This window comes from Prunus persica, chromosome G2 (assembly GCF_000346465.2).
Source record: "Prunus persica cultivar Lovell chromosome G2, Prunus_persica_NCBIv2, whole genome shotgun sequence".
Taxonomy (NCBI): Eukaryota; Viridiplantae; Streptophyta; class Magnoliopsida; order Rosales; family Rosaceae; genus Prunus; species Prunus persica.
Genome location: NC_034010.1, coordinates 27,544,904 through 27,562,793, shown reverse-complemented (window position 1 = coordinate 27,562,793; position 17,890 = coordinate 27,544,904). Strand labels below are relative to the sequence as shown.

The following is a 17,890-nucleotide window of genomic DNA, read 5'->3' as shown; positions in this document are numbered from 1 at the left end:
ATATCTATTTATAGCTAGATAATGAATAGTACTTTTTTATAAGAAACTTGTCCAAGATGCAGAAGCCACGCCAGACATTTGTCTACAACTCTAATGTACGTAAATTAAAATAATATATATTTTTCATTAATTTTAGAATGAATTATTTATTTAAATTAAGAAAAGTATTATAATATGGAGAAAATCCCACCCACTCTGACGGCCGATTTGGATCTGTGTGGAGACAAAGATGAAGATGACAAATCCCGTTCCGTTGCCATCCCTACAACAACCTTCAAAGGGATTTCCATGGTGCTTTGTGGGCCAAGTGATTTGATTGATACACTGCACTACACCCCCATTAACGCCCAAAGCTTCTTATGCTCCAATGGCGCACATGAACGATTATTTATTGGCCATTGGGTTTGGTAAAGCTATTTTTAAAGCCATTGGGCTCATCACTTTTTCTCATTGCCATCATTTCTTGGTAAGATCAGAAATGAACAAGAAATTGCATCCTCAGAGACGATTGATTGATCATCGACTTTAATTTTAATTTTTATATATAATTTTATTGTATTTCACTGATGAAACCCGAGCGTAAGTTGTAAACTAACACGAAGAAAAAACAGTCATCACTTTTTGGAGTGGGTTTGCAATTGCAATTACTGATCACTTTGTAAATAATTAACAATTACAGATTATAATTAGGCCACATTGACCACTTAAAACTCTCATATCATATATCCATTCCCTAGCTAAGCCAGTTCACAACTCATATAATGATCACCTAGCTCACCAATAGTTGCTCGCCAAGTGGCAGCAGACCCATACTGGTCTTCTGCCTTGTAAGGCACACATTTGCTTGATGATGATCATGTTCAGCCACCGAGGAGGCTTTGGTCCTCTTAGCGGATTTCGGCGTTGTTGTTGAAGCATCCGCAGCGGCGGCGGCCTCTGCCTCGGGCTCTTTGCGCTTGCCGGTGACTCGGACAGGGGGTGGCTCATTCAAGCCAATCCGGTGGGGGAAATTGAGCAAAGCCTTGGAGCCACGCATGCGGTATGCGGCTCGGTCATAAGCCAGAGCCGCTTCCTCAGAGGTCTCGTAGGTCCCGAGCCAAACTCTAGCTCCATTCTTAGCCGGGTCCCGAATCTCAGCCGCGAACTTCCCCCACGGCCTCTGCCTGACCCCTCTATAATGCCTCCCTCTCGCCACCCCGGACTTTGGCGCCTTATTTTGATCGGCTGCATCAGCTACTTGCACTTGCTTCTGATCATGATGATGATGATGTTCAAAGGGCAAGATGATTGGAGCATTATTGACATCATGGTATTGTTGGAATTGGGTGAACAAGTTTGGGAGGGCATTATGGTGATCAAAGGGATCATAGAGGAGGGGCTCGGGCTTGACATATTCGTACAAGCTGTGATCGGGTAACCAGCCGAAGCTAAGAGCGTCGTTGAGGGAGCTGTAGACAATCATGTCCTCCGAGTCATCAACTTTGAATGGCAAATCTCCCCACTGTTCTGTTAAGCATGGCATCAGAGATTGATTATTATCACTCATAATCATGCTTAATCACCAGCTTGTAATGGCTTAATTGCTAGAGAGAAGAAGAAGAAGAAGAAGAAGAAGAAGGAGGATGTATATTTGGAGGTGATTTACGAATTTTGAAAGAGGAGGTAAACAAGAGTTTATATAGAAGCGGGGGAGGGGAGCTACAGAACCTAGATATTACATAAATATCTTTTTCTATTTTCTTATTTTTTGTAAGAAAATGATTTGTGAGTTTTTTTTGAATTTTCTTTCCATTTTGTCTTCCTTTGTAATATGAATGGGAATTTAAAGGTTGACAACCAGTGGGCAAATTAGTTGGGAGAGGGAGGGGAGGAGGGGGTTCCTATGTGTCACGTGACTATATACGTACGTGAGTGAATGGGTCTAAATGCTGATGTCATGGGGTTCCGTTATCCTTGTGCCAGGTGTATGGATGATGACAGGTTAAATTTCTTTCTTTCCGTCATTTTCCAATTTCTGCATGCGTTTGAAACTGAGACCTGCAAATTTTTACTTGGTTAATTAACAGCTCATAACAACCTATGTGTCTGTGGAGACAGTGTGATGATTTGTTTTCTCTACAAAGAGCTTCAATAATATTTAATTTTCTGGAATAATATAATTTTATGTGATGCCACAACTTACGTCATGAGAAGCAACTAGTCAAATTGCACACTGAAGAAATGATGGGTCTATTGCTCCCCCACCACTAGAGAGTAGAGACTAGACTTATAATATCAATTTTAAATTCCTTAATTTTCTTTTTATTTAACAAACCAAATTCCAGAAAATTCATTATTATTATTTCATTTTTGCTTTGTTGAGATGAATATGTCATTTTTCTGGTCCGTGTATCAAAACATATTTGATGAGTGTGGCCATCTGCAAAATATTTGATACTGTTAAAATGCAACCATGTGAACCGTGTAAGTCCAAGTTGGTTAAGTTGTCTATGTCAATTTGAACTAGAAATCCTTTTTCTTATAATGAGTGTTCTTATACTCAATCTACCATTAATTTCTTATACCCACTCCTAATAGCATTAAGTGGTACATAACTTGAAGTGTAAGAATCTACATATCGAGAATGCTACAAAAACTTGAACAATTTGTCAAGTCTCTGATTTCAATCTCTACATATCATTTTCAAATTTGTCCTCTTAATTAATTTAATTTGTCAAACTACGGTGTCCTAAGCAGAAAGTAAAGATTAACAGAAAGTAAATATTAAGTGAGCTTAAGATGTGTTTAATTTCTACGTGGGAAGACTTGACCTAGATTGTTGCTAGTCAGTCGCCCTTGAATTGATAGGCAGCTCCCAACTGAGAAAGTGAAGGGAACCTTTCTTTCAGCAAGTGAAATGATTTGATTCTGAGATGAAGATCAGTTCACACCTTCAAATAAAATTACATTATCTGGTTTGCTATAGAGATGGAATTGCCTTTTGCATACCTTTTTCAAGTTTCCAATTAATTATGAAGTTGACCCAGGATATTTTTTTAGTATTGGGAGGTAGGTAGAAAAAGAAAAAGAAAAAGAAAAAAAACATCAACGACTTATTGATTGAAGAAAAATATCAAATTACATAGAACATAATAACTTCATTTTCACTACTAGAAAAGCTCAATATAAGCTGCGGATTTTGATGTTCAACCAATTTTTTACGTACGATATTTTGAGTCAATATACAAGCCTGGGAAAACATGTGCAGACTCCAGCAATTTTACTCCGTTGATGTAATACATTTGAGTACTAATTAATTTAGAGGATGAAGAAAAATTGTTGCTAGTATTTATGAGTGATGATGATTTGTGGGACTTTAAAAAGGGGCTAAATATTGACTAAATGATAACTTTCTCCAAAAACTATAATTCATCCATGGTCTAATTTTTTCCAATTATTGGAAAAACGAGGTCACTTTATGTACCCGAATCATATTACAGACTAACTGAAAAAAATCCGCTTAATATGTGTGACACACTGTACCGTTGTATAGGTCAAATAAAGTGAAAAATGCAGATGAATGCATGTAAAACATTTCCAATTACATACACAACAATTGGGTCTTAAAGCACCTTTTTTTTCTGATGTTGATGAAAATTGGTACATACACAGAAGAAGTTGTCTCTGATTTTCCATCCGAGTCAGAGCATAGGGGGATGGTGGTTGGTGAGCCCTGTTTTCAGTTAATCCAGCCAAATTAACACCACTTTATTCAAATTAATTTGGCATTGGTTTGAACTTGAAATAACACCACTTGTTTTATGCATATCTGCTTGCTGCCAGACCCGAGTTCTACACTTAAATATATAATTAAGTACTTTTTGACAAAAGAAAGTCTTTGTGCTTTTTAGCCTAACTTTAATTTATCTGAGCATTACAATCAATAGTATAATCGCATCTTAACCAAACTCACTCAGGTAAGCTTTTTTTTTAAGTAGAGGAAAATTTCCTCTTGCAAACAGTTTAGACACTCAATTTAAATCACCGATAAAATAATTAAATTTTTTGTGAATGTGACATACATATGAGAGAAGAAAAAAACGTTAAAAGTTACTTTTAGGGCAAATTTCAAGCCATAATATAAAATGAGGAAAGTTTTAGACTAGTTTTTACTCGAAATTGACGAAAATACTTATTATGTCATTGAATTTCTACAAATGCAAAACTACAATATGATAATAGAACATTACTCGTTTAGAGTAGATTAGTAACGGTTTTTTTTTTTGTTTTTGCTAAATTTTAAAGTGAAAGGAATCAAATTCAGAAACAAGAAAGAAACACCTGGTCAAAAGATTATCTGCAGACAGCATTAATTTTGATGATCGCGTCTTCTCTTACATTGTGGAATTGATCTTCGTAGTGGAAAGCTTATTTTTCAAAGGTATTTATTAAGAAAGAGAGAAGGTCAAGGTCATCAAGGAAAGGTTTCCATGAACAACTTCCATTTAAATTAAAAGTAGTCATCTCTACTTTTTTGAACTTGTTATTTCAATTCATAAGAACCGCACTCGCTATAACTTAATTAGGGGAAAGAACTTTTGGATATGGATGCACAACTTTAACCAACTCCATTGGCCTCCGCAATTGCAAATTCCATGTCCATTTTCTTCAACTTTTGTCCCATTTGATACTTCAAAACACGGGCGATTAAACAAGTTGAACAACTTTTCTCATCTACAGTCTACAAAGGTGATTAAACACATCCTCTCAATTGCTCAACCAAATCCACAGGAACTTGATTCAAAATGGGTCCAGTCCAGTATGTGATTTGGGTTGGGTTGGACTGAAACTTATGAAATTTGAAATCAATTGGGGCTTAGCCCAACTTAATATATAAGAGGAAGATGATGATCATGCTCATCTGATGTCCTCGAACTCTCCACACCCTTCCCAATAATCTCAACACTCTCTACTCCTCAACAGATCACTCAAATAATGACAAACGACGTGTCGCGAAACGAAGCCAGTTCATTACATGCAGCCCCTGCATGAGAAGCTCCTCAACACGTGCCCTTCCTTCCCTCAACACGTGCCACCCCACCTCATGTCCTCGCTCTTATATAAACCCTAACTCACCAATGCACCCATTATCACCGAGACTTGCACATTTTGTGCTTAAAATCACACCCAAATTTTTCATCAAATTGAGAAAATGGCCGATCAGCACTTCCAGCAGCCCCTTCATTTCCAAGGCAGCTATGGCCAGCAGCAACCGCGGTCTTACCAGGTGGCCAAGGCGGCCACTGCAGTCACCGCGGGTGGCTCCCTGCTAGTGCTCTCCGGGTTGGTCCTTGCTGGCACGGTCATTGCTTTGACCATTGCCACTCCGCTGCTCGTCATATTCAGTCCTGTTCTTGTCCCTGCTTTGATCACCGTGGCGCTGATAACGATGGGGTTCTTGACTTCCGGTGGATTCGGTGTGGCGGCCGTCACGGTGTTGTCGTGGATCTACAAGTACGTCACTGGGAAACAGCCACCAGGGGCTGACCAACTGGACCAGGCTCGTCATAAGCTGGCTGGGAAGGCGAGGGATATTAAGGACAGGGCTGAGCAATTTGGCCAACAGCATGTTCCCTCTGGTCAGCAACAGAGTTCTTAAATACTATCTGCATGCACTGCCATCAACTCCTTGTAGTTGATCATCAGGCGACAATAATAATTGGAGTTTATATAGATCATCAGGCCCTCCCATTGGTTGTGTGTGTGTGTGTAATTTCGTGTGTATTGAGTTGTTTTAGTGAATGTGTCTCTGTCTGTCTGTTATTTTGTTAATTTAATGTACGTTTATTTCTGTGTTTTCTCTTGTAACGAGTTGAATATTTGGGACCTTTTTTCCTTCCAAAAAAGACCAATAAATTGTGTATTTTCCATATTTTCCTCCCCTTTCCTGCCCTAATAATATTTGCTTGTCGAATCTGCGCGATTGATGAGCATATGCGCTCCCACCGAAAAACAGGAAACTTTAGCCAAAAGAAAAAGGAAAGAAGAATTTAGGTGTTTGCTTGCTAGCTAGCTAGCTAGCTACTTGGGACTCTGTAATACGTGTCGCAATGCATGGTACTTTCCAGTGTTTCTTGGATCTTCCAAGAAAAAAGTATTAATTGTTCAAATCTGTTTTTTACCTCATCGATAATGGATGTTTCAATGTTTGTATTTGTTTCATATAAAGGCATGTACATATATTTTACAGTGAGATAATCAGAGAGAGTTTAGTAGAGTGGCAGCCGGCCTCCTATTGCTTGCTTTGTTTGTGTAGACACAGGAAGGCATGGTTCTAATTCCCCGTTTTGTGGGATTTTGGACATGTTGGAGGGTATGGAGAATTCTCTAATTGGTGGGATTGATTGTTAATTATAAAGTATTTATTGTACGTGTGTATGTCCAAAACATAAGTTAAGACTTGTAATCTCGAGTTCTGAAAGAGGTAATTAATTTGTCAAGTTTCTGTGTACCTAGCCAATCGGTCAACTACAAGGAAATGAACTCCTGATTCTCCAACGGAAGGAAGGAGGATTGGGATTTTTAATACAAATTCATGCAAATTGTAGATAGATATATATGTGATATGTCACAAACTCACTTATATTCGAATGATTGAACTGTTCGTATCGAAGACCAAAGAGGCAAACGATGCTTTGATTTAAAGTGGTACACGTCTTAGTTGGATCTGTTTTACTTCATCCATATCCACCATGGTATTCTAAGTATCGCGCGCTTCGTTTGCAACCTGCATTAATTCTACCTCTCCAGTGTTAATATATATATTTTGCAGCGGGTGGGCGAGGGGTAGTTGCGGCTTGGTGGTGGTGGTCGACTCGCGAGAGAGAGAGAGAGAGAGACACACACACACACACAGAATAGGAGGCGACAATAGGTTTTCTTTAAAGTCAGGAAAATAAATAAATGGACCCGACCTGCCTAGGCAGCCTGGCGCCTACCCTTAGGCGGTGTCCTCCGGCCTAGGCGGCCTCCTCCGGCCTAGGCGGCCTCTTAGGCCGATTTTTCGATAGCCTTCTTTCTAAATGTACCGGCATTTATCCCGCACCATGGGAAGATACATACCACAAATGTCCGTGTTTCTTAACAAAATCATTACTTTTATATGTCTGATTAATTATCAATTTGTTTGTTTTCCATTAGCCAACTGAAACAAAACTATTCTATTTCAATCCCATTGGTATAAAGTACTGAAAATTTTATTTAACAGCAACATCAAATACTGATCACCCAGTTGCAATATATAATGTGCTAGATTAAGGGTTTGACTCAACTGGTTAGTCACTGTTCATTGTTTTTGTTATGAAAATAAGTCATTCTTATTCTGAAAATTTCATTGCATAAGCATCATTAATTCATTTATGCAGCTCTTCTGATCAACTAGATCCACAAATAACTGGGGCAGTGGGAGTTGTTTTATGTTACTAGGTTCGTTTTCGATTGTGTTCATTTTTTTAAAATATATATATTTTTTTTTATGCAAACGAGAGTTTAAATTGTTTGAAATAAATCTAATTTCTGAAGAGGGGATTCAAATTTGGGTGCAATGGTGTGAGCTCACTCCCCTCGCTTATCTATTGTTTCATTTGTTTCGATATAATGGTATAAATTCTTATTAGATCAGTTAACATGTAGTCCTATTTGAAAAAATAACAACACATATGAATATTGTGGTAGATATACAAATACAAATAATATTTTTTCTTATGGGGTACAAAATTATACAAATACAAATAGAATAGATGTTTTCAACTTGGAATATCATTTAAAGAAATATTCTTTTTATCTACTACTGGGGGTTTAAAAAGCATTAAAAAATTAACCTAAGGTATCCTGTTTTCTTTTCCAATGAGACAGTAAAGAAAAGTGTCCAACATGCATATAAGTTAATGGAGCTGCAGAAAGAAGACTGAGAGCGAGAGGAGTGAAGGTGAAGATTTTATCAGCACAGAATGCGAAGCTTCTCTTTTCCATCGCAATGTCCTCTCCTTGACCTCCTCTGTTTCTACTCAGACTTCACAAACAACTTCGCTTGAAACACAAAACCAAGCAGAGAAAATGGATGAGTTTGGTCTTCAAGATCTCTTTGCCTCAGAATCTGACCACATGCCCTCACAAAATTCCTTAAGCTGCTCAAAAGACTCAGATTTCTACTATGCATTTCGCCTCGAAGCCATTTCTATGTTTTTACAGTAAAAAAATGAAATAGAAGAAGAAGAAGAAGAAAAGAATACTTGTGAGCTCTGTTTCTTCAGTTAATTTCTCTCTTCTTGCATATTGATCTAAACTTGTCATAGTTATCAGGCACAATATTCTGTAATTAAAGAGCTTGATTTTCTTGAATATGATGAAGGAGGCGACAGCGTGAGGGCTAAATAAAAAATAAAATAAAAAATAAAAACCGCCTAGAGCCGCCTAGGCGGGCGCCTAGCGCCTAGGCCGAATTTTTTATTTTTTCTATTTTATATTTATTTATTTTTTCTGATGATTCTATCGCCTTTGATTTCTGATGATTCAACGCAGATTTTTGACGTTGAGAGGTTTTAGGAAAGTTGCAAATGCCGTTGCTAGAAGCCAGAAATATCGGTTGAATAAGAATCATTGATTCCCTATGCTGTCCATTTCTTATTCATTCAGGGCGCTCGGCCGGTGCTCCGCGCGTTCAGAAATTCATACAGACAAAAAGGGGTTCGACAGGAGAGTCGTTTCGATCCAGATTCTGCTAGAGGAAATACCTCATTCTCATTGGTCAACAGGTAAAGCCATAGTAGTTTCCGTAAAGTTTTTTTTTTTTTTTTTGGGCCTGAAGTTTCCGTAAAGGTTAGGCATCCTGGTGTTGGTGAATCGATTAGAACATATTTTTTCTCTCTTATTGTTGATACACACTGCACAAGTTGTGCATTTATTATATGATTAACACACCCAAAAAGGTTCTAGTCAAGATGGTCATGTGGCTTTAGCGACAAAAAGAAAGCAGCATATAGCCGAAGCCGATTCGCAATGTCCCCACTTTGCACCATTATCACACCCTTAGTCCTCATTCTATGACGATGCCAAGCAAGTTGTATGATCACAGCCCCCCACGTTCTCCAATTCGACGAATAATACCTCGCTGTACGTCTGAGCCTTTCGTTTGAAAATTTGTAACGAAAATGATCGATGATGTAGTGAAGACAATTTGCATCCAAACCAAACGCCTCAATTGATTCCATGCAAGTAAATGTTGCTGAAGAGGGAGGAAGTCGACCGCTAAACGGGCGGCGAAGGCACCATGAAAGAAGCTCATCACCGAAGAAACTGCCTGGTTCAAGCACACTGGTGGCTTGGAACCCTTTGCTGAGGCCTTGACTGCGTATTATATGTCCACGAACTATGAACATCATTCTTTGTACGGGGTCACCTTCTCTAATCAACTATGTAGTCATTTCATGCCAAAAAGTAATATAATTAAATGAAGGTATATTACATGTCACAAAACATCATCAACATTAAATTAAATGGAGAAATGCTAAAGTTAATTGTCTAGAATGCATCGGCAGTAGACAACTATATACGTATGTATTTACGTAGCAACACTCAAACAAATATATATATATATATATGACGCTATAGTTTCGTACCTTTTCACCCTTGGAGTAGATAATTGGCCGTACAAGATCACAGATGTTGTCAAGAATAACATCTTCTAACTTATGAAATAGCGGTACCTAATAATGATTAATTAGATGAGTAATTTTAGAGAGATACAAAAGGTTGAATAAAATTTGTCACAAAATCAAGGTCACTTAAGGTGTTACCTGCTTGACAAGATCTAGGCAAAGGTAACCCTTGATGTCCCTGCGGAGGCCATCGGGGAAATGCTGGATCAACTCAAGCTCTTCTAGCCCTTGCATGGCTGCCCAACTGCAACGTTGAAAATGGCGAACTCTCTTCCTCAAATGAGATGGCAACTGTCTTCGCTTCATCCAACATTCCATGTCCTGATATTTCAACTGCATTTTCTTCTTATTTTCCATCACCGAATGCAGAAATATCTACACAATAATACAACACAACACTATCAACAATCAGCATTAAGTAATTAGTTATTATAATTAACTATGAAAATCTCTGTTCTGGGTGACCTGGATATTTCCAAGCAATGTAATGAAGAGACCCAAGCCCGCAAGCGTTACACAGCAAGAGAATATGAGTTCAAGCCAGTCACTTGTAGGGATAAGGTTGTTGGCAAAGGAGCTGCAAATGAATTTATGCCAAGAGGTATAAAATAAAATATGCTTTTATGATTAGGAGATTAATTATTAAGTAGATTGATAGGTTATTACCCGAGGTTAATTAAACCCCAATATATAGGGTAAAGGATCCGAACGGCGAGTGTGTTGCCAGCATAGACCACGAGTAGGGGTTTATAAATTCCATACCCAAATGTAGTATCTTCATCCAAGCACATTGTCGTTATCTTTGTGAATGCATTGCCACCAGAGAGCTTTCCAGATGAAAAAACTTGTTTTGAGCAGTAGATAGAGAGGTTACAGTTTCTACTTGCTTCACACTGTTGCTGGAGACATGACATTACACGCTGTGTTGCAAGCACATGCCAACACCCTCCTGCAATCTGAATATAATAAACCAACACAGCTTCATTAGGATTGGAATTAGTATATAGAATATAGGATTAGAGCAGGGTTACGTACGTGTGAGGCCGTTAAGTAGGCAATGACGTTGAGCTTAAAACGCCACCAAATGTTGCCGTATGCAAAGATGTAGCCTGTGACCTTCTTGAGTCGTTTGGCCAAGTAAACGCTGTGGTAGAGCTTGGGGATGAATTGAAACAGGAAGGTTATTAAGAGGGTCGTCATTATCAGTCTAGTCTTTTCCTCCCTAAGCAACCTTGGCACAATTAACCAAATTATGGTCTGCAAAACAAATATACATATGAAATTTGAGAGTCAAACTTTGAAACTTAGATAACTGGACTAAATTTTTGGGTGTTCTGGTACACAATGTGGCTGGTGTATCATCCAATAGACGTAGGACATATGGAATATTTCTAATATGCAGCTAGTCACAAATCATAAAAAACAATACAGTAAGTTGAAGAATAATTCCACATGTCCTCTATGTATTGGATGGTAAAAGTCACATGGTGTACCCGAAACATATAAAAATTATAGATAAACAACAAGAACCTACCTGTATGGAAGAATCGAGAACTTTAGCGAATAACACTAGCTAAGTAAAATTATCATAAGATGTACTCTACCAAATAAATAGAGTAATGTTAGGTTTAATTACCACATATCTAATGGCTAAAAAAAAATTACCACATATCTAATGGCAAAAAAAAAAATACCGCATATCTAATAATACAGGTGAGGCCAACTCATACAAAGGAATCTCACTTATATACCTGCTGATATTAAAATATGATACAAATAATAGCACGTATTAATTCCATTTCATGCCATCATTACCAAAATTTTCATGAATTTATCATAATCCCAAAATTTTTAAGTGATTGAGAATTGAAATCTTTCTGGAAAATAAAAGGATTAATTGAAATGAAATGAAGGGGGGGCACCTGAGGAATCGGTAGAATGACAAAGGCATCGAGCCAAAAGCCCCTGAGGGACCGCATGTAATGAAGAGAAATATCACGTGAGCCCCACACTAGCTTCCCGCACCCAATCACCATCGACTCCCTCGACACGTAAGCCAACTTGAACTGAAGCAAGATGTGGGCCACGTGCAACGCGTCCAAGCAGGTACGAACGACGGTGACGACGAGGGCAAGCGCCACGTCCATGTAAAAGCAGGGAGCCCCAATCTGGCTCAGCGCCATGACGTAAAAAAAAAGAGGATCAACGGCGATGGACAGGCCGCGTGCCATGAGCACAATGCGGTTCCAGCTTTTGACGCTGCTGCTACGCGGGTCAATGGCGCGAGGCCGGGTGAGGTCCTGAGGGCGGCATTTGAGGTCCGTCCGGGTCATGGAAGACCCGGCGGTGCGCTCCCACCGGAGTTGAGGTTGGTGGGTCGGGTCGCAGCGGGTGGAGTGGAAAACCGGAACTCCAACCTGAGTGCAAGCGTAGCATTCTTTGGAATTGAAGATTGGGTCTTCCAGGTCGTCACTGTCATTAATGTTGTTACAACAATGCTTGACTTGATTCAATTTCCACCTGAAAATTCAACCAAAAAGCACCGATAGAGTAAGAGCAATTATAATTCTTATAAGAAGAAAAATTGATGATGAATAAAATGTTACCTTGGGAGAGAGGGCATGGCTGAAGATGAAATGGGGATATATTTTTGGAATGAAATGAAAAAACAAGGGGAGGGGATATTATGGTAAAATTGGGAGGATATGATAAGTTGAGGGCACGTAGAAGAGAAGGAAGGTGGCGGTGGCGAGTGGTGATGAAGCGGGTAGAGGTTGTCGGGGAGTTGGTTTAGTTGGACGGGGGGCGGGGCCATGAACGCAGTCCATGTCAGCATATATATATAGAGCATTTTATATAGAGGATGAGATGAGAAACGTGAGGGGGTTTTGGGTGTGTAGTGCATGCATGAGTTACAAGTTTTGATATTATATTTCGTCCATGTCTGCAGCTGTCAACTCGAACGTTACATGCATATATATATATACACAGTTGGACTAGCTTCACTAGATGCGTCAACTAGTAATAGCTTTGTGTTTGTGGAAGAAGTTTTTGTGCAGAGAATCAAAGGATTAATCTATTACAATTAATTCGTAATATCAATATTCGTTTTACTCTTTGATAAAACAAAACTCTTACTCGCAGTTAGTATCTACCGTAAAAAACCTAAAGCTTGTGGGATACATTCAGTACAATTAAAAAGAATAAAAAATCCACACATACACAAGTTAGTGACAAGAACTACTAATCCAAAAGCAAAATAAGAAACAGATTTAAAATGCACCCAAAAAACACCTTAATCTAAGCCTAGTTTGAATGTTCCAATGGTAAGACCACGTTCGAAATAAAGATGGTGGTCGCCTAGCCCGAGCACTTTAAATGATAAAATTGTGCGCTAAGGAATACTTGTCGCTTAGTCTGACTATTCAAATGGTAAGATCACGTGTAAAAGAATTGCTTGTGGTTTAGTTAGATCATTTAAATGGTAAGATCATGCACGAAAGAATGATTATCGTCTGATTCGAGCATTCAAAAGGTAAGACCGAACGTGAAAGAATAGTTTGTCGCTTAGTTTGATTATTCAAATGGTAAGATCGTGTATGAAAAGGAATCATTTGTCGCTAGTAAGATCATTTTTGGTAAGATCACACGCGAAGAATGATTGTCGCCTGACTCGAGCATTCAAAAGATAAGATCGATTGTGAAAGAATAGTTTGTCGTCTAGTTTGATATTCAAATGTTAAAACCACCCGCGAAAGAATCATTTGTCACATAGTTCGATCATTCAAATTGTAAGATCGCGCGCGAATATATGGTTGTTGCCTAATTTGAGCATTTAAATGGTAAAACCGTGGTTGAAATAGCGGTTGTCGCCTAGTATAAGCATTAAAATGGTAAGACCATGCAAAAGAGGACATAAATCAAATTATAACTTCAACCACACGTACTATAAGATTTTACCTCTCAATGTTGTCGCACAAAAAAATTTCCCTCGCCAATTTATTTTTCAATAAACATGATATCTTAACCATTTAATCGTAAAAATTCAAAATTCAACTATAAGTACAAATTTTATCTGTCTAATTAATTTAAAAGGAATACAAAAGCTTATATTTTTACTAAAATATATTATTTAAATTTGTAGATATTATTGTCTTCTAAGTTAACAAGAACATATAGATAGAAGTTCTAAAGAAGAAAAAAAAACAAAAAGCGAAGAAACCCTAGGAGCCGCCGCTCCCTTTGGGGCCAGTGGCTTCCCATTTCCCTTCCCTTCCTCCCTCCATCCTTGCTCATGTTTTCCTCTTGCTCCTTTTGGTTTCGTTTTTTTGTTTTTTTGTTTTTGTTTTCTTTTTTGCACACTTGGTTGTGACTAGCTCTGATCTTGTCAACTTTCATAGCAAAGCATGTGGTAAAGGGTGGAGGAGAGTTAGAACGAGAAGCTTCACATTTAGGGGTTTATTCCCTGTCGAATTTTCGGTATTTTCCCGTGCGCCTTGGCAAACCATGATGCTCTTCTCTACTCTTGGCAGATTGGTTGTCTTTGTTATGGATATGGATGGTTGTGGTTGTGCATCATTTGTAGAGCAAAGTTTGCTGCTCCTTGAGTCGGTGTTCTTTGGTTTCTTAGATTTTGCGTAGTTTGTTATTAAAGTTCAGAAACTCTATGGCCCCGTTTGGTTAAGAGAAAGGCGGCTTGGGGATGGAAAAACAATTGCTTTCTCATGTTTGGTAAGTCCAAGTATAGGAAATCGTTGCCTTACACATGAGAAAGTATGGGGAAAGTGAAGCCCTCCTTCCTCATTGGGTTTTGTTTCCCTCCTCATGGGAAAGTTTGGGAAAAAGAGTCAATATTAAATACACATTTTTCATGACCATATTGTCCCCATTAACAATTTAGAATGACAATATAGCATTACATGCATCTTTTTTTATTTGATTTCATATGGGTGTAATTGGAAAATTAAACAAACTTTGTTTTACATTCCTACACAAACCAAACATGTGAAATGAAATAAAGTGGTATTTCTTGGTTACTTTCCTAGGATTAACAAACATGGGAAAGGAATCCCCATTTCCCATCCATTGGGAAATGACCTGGGAAGTGATTTCCTCTCAAATCCGTTTCGTGAACCAGACAGGGCTATGAGTTGTCTGGTTTTCTCTTGTAATTCCAGAAATTTTGTTGAATTTGCTGGGTGGTCTAGTTTCTCTAGGAGAGTTATGCCGGTTAGTGGTCATGTTTTGTCCTTGATGTAACTAACTTGATCTAGGAAAACTTAGATGGTAGATAACAATTTTTGGACAAGTTCTTTATGATTTATTCTCTCCAAATCCTTTCAGTTCTAGAGTTGACTCTGGTCATTGGGGACGCTTTACCCATATTCGTCGTATTGCTACAATAAATACAATAAAATACTATGGCTCTCCATATACGTTTTCAATTAATACAATAAAATCCTATGGCTTGTTTGTTCAAAAAGTTAGCAAGAACATTTTAACCATAATTGGTCACTCCACTTAAAAAGAAAAAAAAGTTCTTATTTATTTCGTGTTGGTAAGGGATTTATTAAGGGACATTCACACTTGCACCCAAGATCTTGTTTGATTCCTTGTATTTAAATTTTTTTTATTATGTTTAAATGAGCTTGAAATAATGAATGAAAGTGGAGGAAATTAAGGAAGGAGAACATAATATTTAAACAGGAACATTATTATTTATTTATTGATTGAGCTGAACCTTCTTTACATAAGATAAGAGGGACTAAAGTCCACATTTACAAGGGATTCAGCTGAACATGATTTACATGTTCTTTATTTCATTACATGACACATACATAGCTTCAAACCCACAATATTACTACAACACACGGCACTGGTTGACCACCAGACGACGACGACGACGACGACTCGTACATACACTGAAATTCAAACACAGCAAACTGAAAATACATACAGACACTAATCTTCTTCACACAGCGACTCCCATAATGATAATCTCCTCCTCTCTCTAGTGAGAGAATTATTTACTGCAACAGCTCTGTAACCCAGTCGAACTCCGGCAGCTCCGAAACCGATGGTGCTGCCTCCACCATCTCATAAATATCCATCGCCTCAATCTCGTCTTCGAATTCGAAAGGCTCATCACTCAGCGTCAAGGACCTCAGACTGTTCAGGAAACTCTCCACCTTTCCAAAAGAATCGTCCATAATCTTCTTGTTCTTCAGTATCATCTCATACTCCTCCACGGTCGCTGACCTGCCGCCTCGATGTCCACCACCGTACATCCCCCTTCCCGCCTGGACCGCCCGGTACGCACAGTTATGCGGACGGTACGGGCGGCGCGGGTACTGATCGTATGGATGCGGCACATAGAACTTGCGTGGGTAAAATTCGGGCTCGGGGCGGAGCTCGTCAGGGGTGTGCGCGAAGAAACACACCCTACGCATGCAATGCGGAGTCCCATTGCATGCGCGGGTGCGGTACCTGTCTGGGTGGAGCCAGTACTCGAACACGCCGTGCGAGAGGTCGCAGAGGTCCCCCTTGTGGCACCTCCCGTTCCGGTAAGCGGGGCACGCGATTGCGGCGTACGAGTACTGGCGCGGGTCGCGCCTCTGCGCCTTCTCGCCACGGTGGGCGTAGGGGCACTCGGTCCAGTCGTGGCTGCGCATGCGAGGGCACCGCTTGACCTTGTAGGCGTACATCCGGAACTCGTCCGACCCGTAGATTGCATTGTCCATGATCGGGTCGTTGTACTGGGCCGGACCCATCAGGTGACCCGGATAATACTGGTACTGGTATTGGTACGGGTACTGGCTCAGGTACGGGTTGGGCAGCTCATAGTAACCTTGATGCACGGCTCTCCACATTGTGTTTCTGTTGCTGACACAAAAGAACTTGAAAACTTTAAGATATTACATATCCATGAAGCAGAAGAGGATATGGATATTGGAGTGAGTTGAGAGTGAGGAGAAGAGGAGGTATTTATAGTGGCAAGACCTCTGCTTGGGTTAAATTTTCAACCGGGTTTAACCACCTTCAATCTAACGGTGACGGACGTGTAGTGGGGGTGGTGTTGATCAAACAAGTGGGTGTGACGGAAGAAGTTGCGTTTGCATGGCTGGGTTGCTTGCCATGGGGAAGGTTGTGATAACCAGAGCGAGACAGTTGTTGGGTCAAAAGGAGCAGCTTCGGCAAATGTCACATTGAAATATAGTTTCCAATTATGCCCCTCGGGCCCAGTGTCGTTAACTTAAACGGAGTGAGCAGTAGTTTGGTTTTACGGCGGGGAATTAACGGCGGCGATGGGGTAATTTGCGTGGCGAGCCACACGTGTAGGTAATAAGGGGCCTGGCTTATAGGGTGATGAAACATGTACATGCATTGTGTGGAGCAGGTGTTGAAGGGTGTGGACTTAAGTCGGGGAGTTTGTTTCAGAGAGAGAGAGAGAGAGAGAGAGAGAGAGAGGTGTCCTTGAATTTTGCGAGCGTTTTTCACTTTGCAGTGGGGTGGGGTGGGGTCTGGTAATTACAAGACAAATCAACGAAACTAACTTGTCTTGACCATTTGCACTGAAATCGCTCCAGCTAGCTTAGCTTGTCAATCCACCAGTCCAGTCTTGAAGAAAATACGGAGACCGGTGCAACCTGTTCATTTAATTGGAAAGACCTAGAAATTATATGTAACAATATGGAAGAGATTTAGGAAGGTAGCAAGAGATAGATTATGTCTGGTAATTAGTCTCTTGTTATGCTTATGAAGACTTGTGTGTGTGTGTGTGTGATTTGTTGATGCATAAATATTAACATTATTCCTTCCCTTCAAGGAAAGGGTTGGAATGAAATGATATGAGACATGTTCATTTGATGGACCAAATCAAGTAGTTACACGAGTGAAAGAAAACCAACTTTGTCATACATAGACATTACATAAACTTTACTATATTCCTTCCCTTCAAGGAAAGGGTGAGTGGATATCTTCATTTGATGGACCAAATCAAATAGTCGCATGAGTGAAAGAAAACAACCTGTATATGAATTAGCATTAAAAAGATTGAGTCTCGTTTTCTACGCATAAAACTCGAGACTTAAGCGTGACTAGCTAATATACCATCTTTGGAAGGAAGACTTCTAAACTTACTAGAAACATACACATATTCTCTATTGATATTAATTATAATAAAAAAAAATTAATAC

At 39.3% G+C, this 17,890-nt stretch overlaps 4 protein-coding genes across 4 annotated transcripts; 1 reads left to right on the top strand and 3 right to left on the bottom strand.

The window, feature by feature from the left end:
• On the bottom strand, nt 588-1,908 carry LOC18785140 (ethylene-responsive transcription factor 2). Its single transcript, XM_007218771.2, has one exon. The coding sequence runs from the start codon at nt 1,550-1,552 to the stop codon at nt 770-772; it is 783 nt and encodes a 260-aa protein (XP_007218833.1). The 5' UTR covers nt 1,553-1,908; the 3' UTR covers nt 588-769.
• Nucleotides 5,132-5,909, top strand: LOC18787381 (oleosin 1). The gene has a single exon (XM_007218503.2). The coding sequence runs from the start codon at nt 5,192-5,194 to the stop codon at nt 5,636-5,638; it is 447 nt and encodes a 148-aa protein (XP_007218565.1). The 5' UTR covers nt 5,132-5,191; the 3' UTR covers nt 5,639-5,909.
• LOC18786391 (cyclic nucleotide-gated ion channel 2) lies at nt 8,688-12,318 on the bottom strand. The gene is made up of 8 exons (XM_020557450.1): nt 12,302-12,318; nt 11,618-12,215; nt 10,731-10,952; nt 10,362-10,651; nt 10,161-10,272; nt 9,834-10,070; nt 9,657-9,743; nt 8,688-9,449 (listed from the first exon to the last, which is right to left on the bottom strand). The coding sequence occupies exons 1-8, from the start codon at nt 12,316-12,318 to the stop codon at nt 8,970-8,972; spliced, it is 2,043 nt and encodes a 680-aa protein (XP_020413039.1). The 3' UTR covers nt 8,688-8,969.
• Nucleotides 15,394-16,677, bottom strand: LOC18786328 (zinc finger CCCH domain-containing protein 54). Its single transcript, XM_020556426.1, has one exon. It carries the CDS (start codon nt 16,562-16,564, stop codon nt 15,722-15,724), a length of 843 nt encoding a protein of 280 aa, XP_020412015.1. The 5' UTR covers nt 16,565-16,677; the 3' UTR covers nt 15,394-15,721.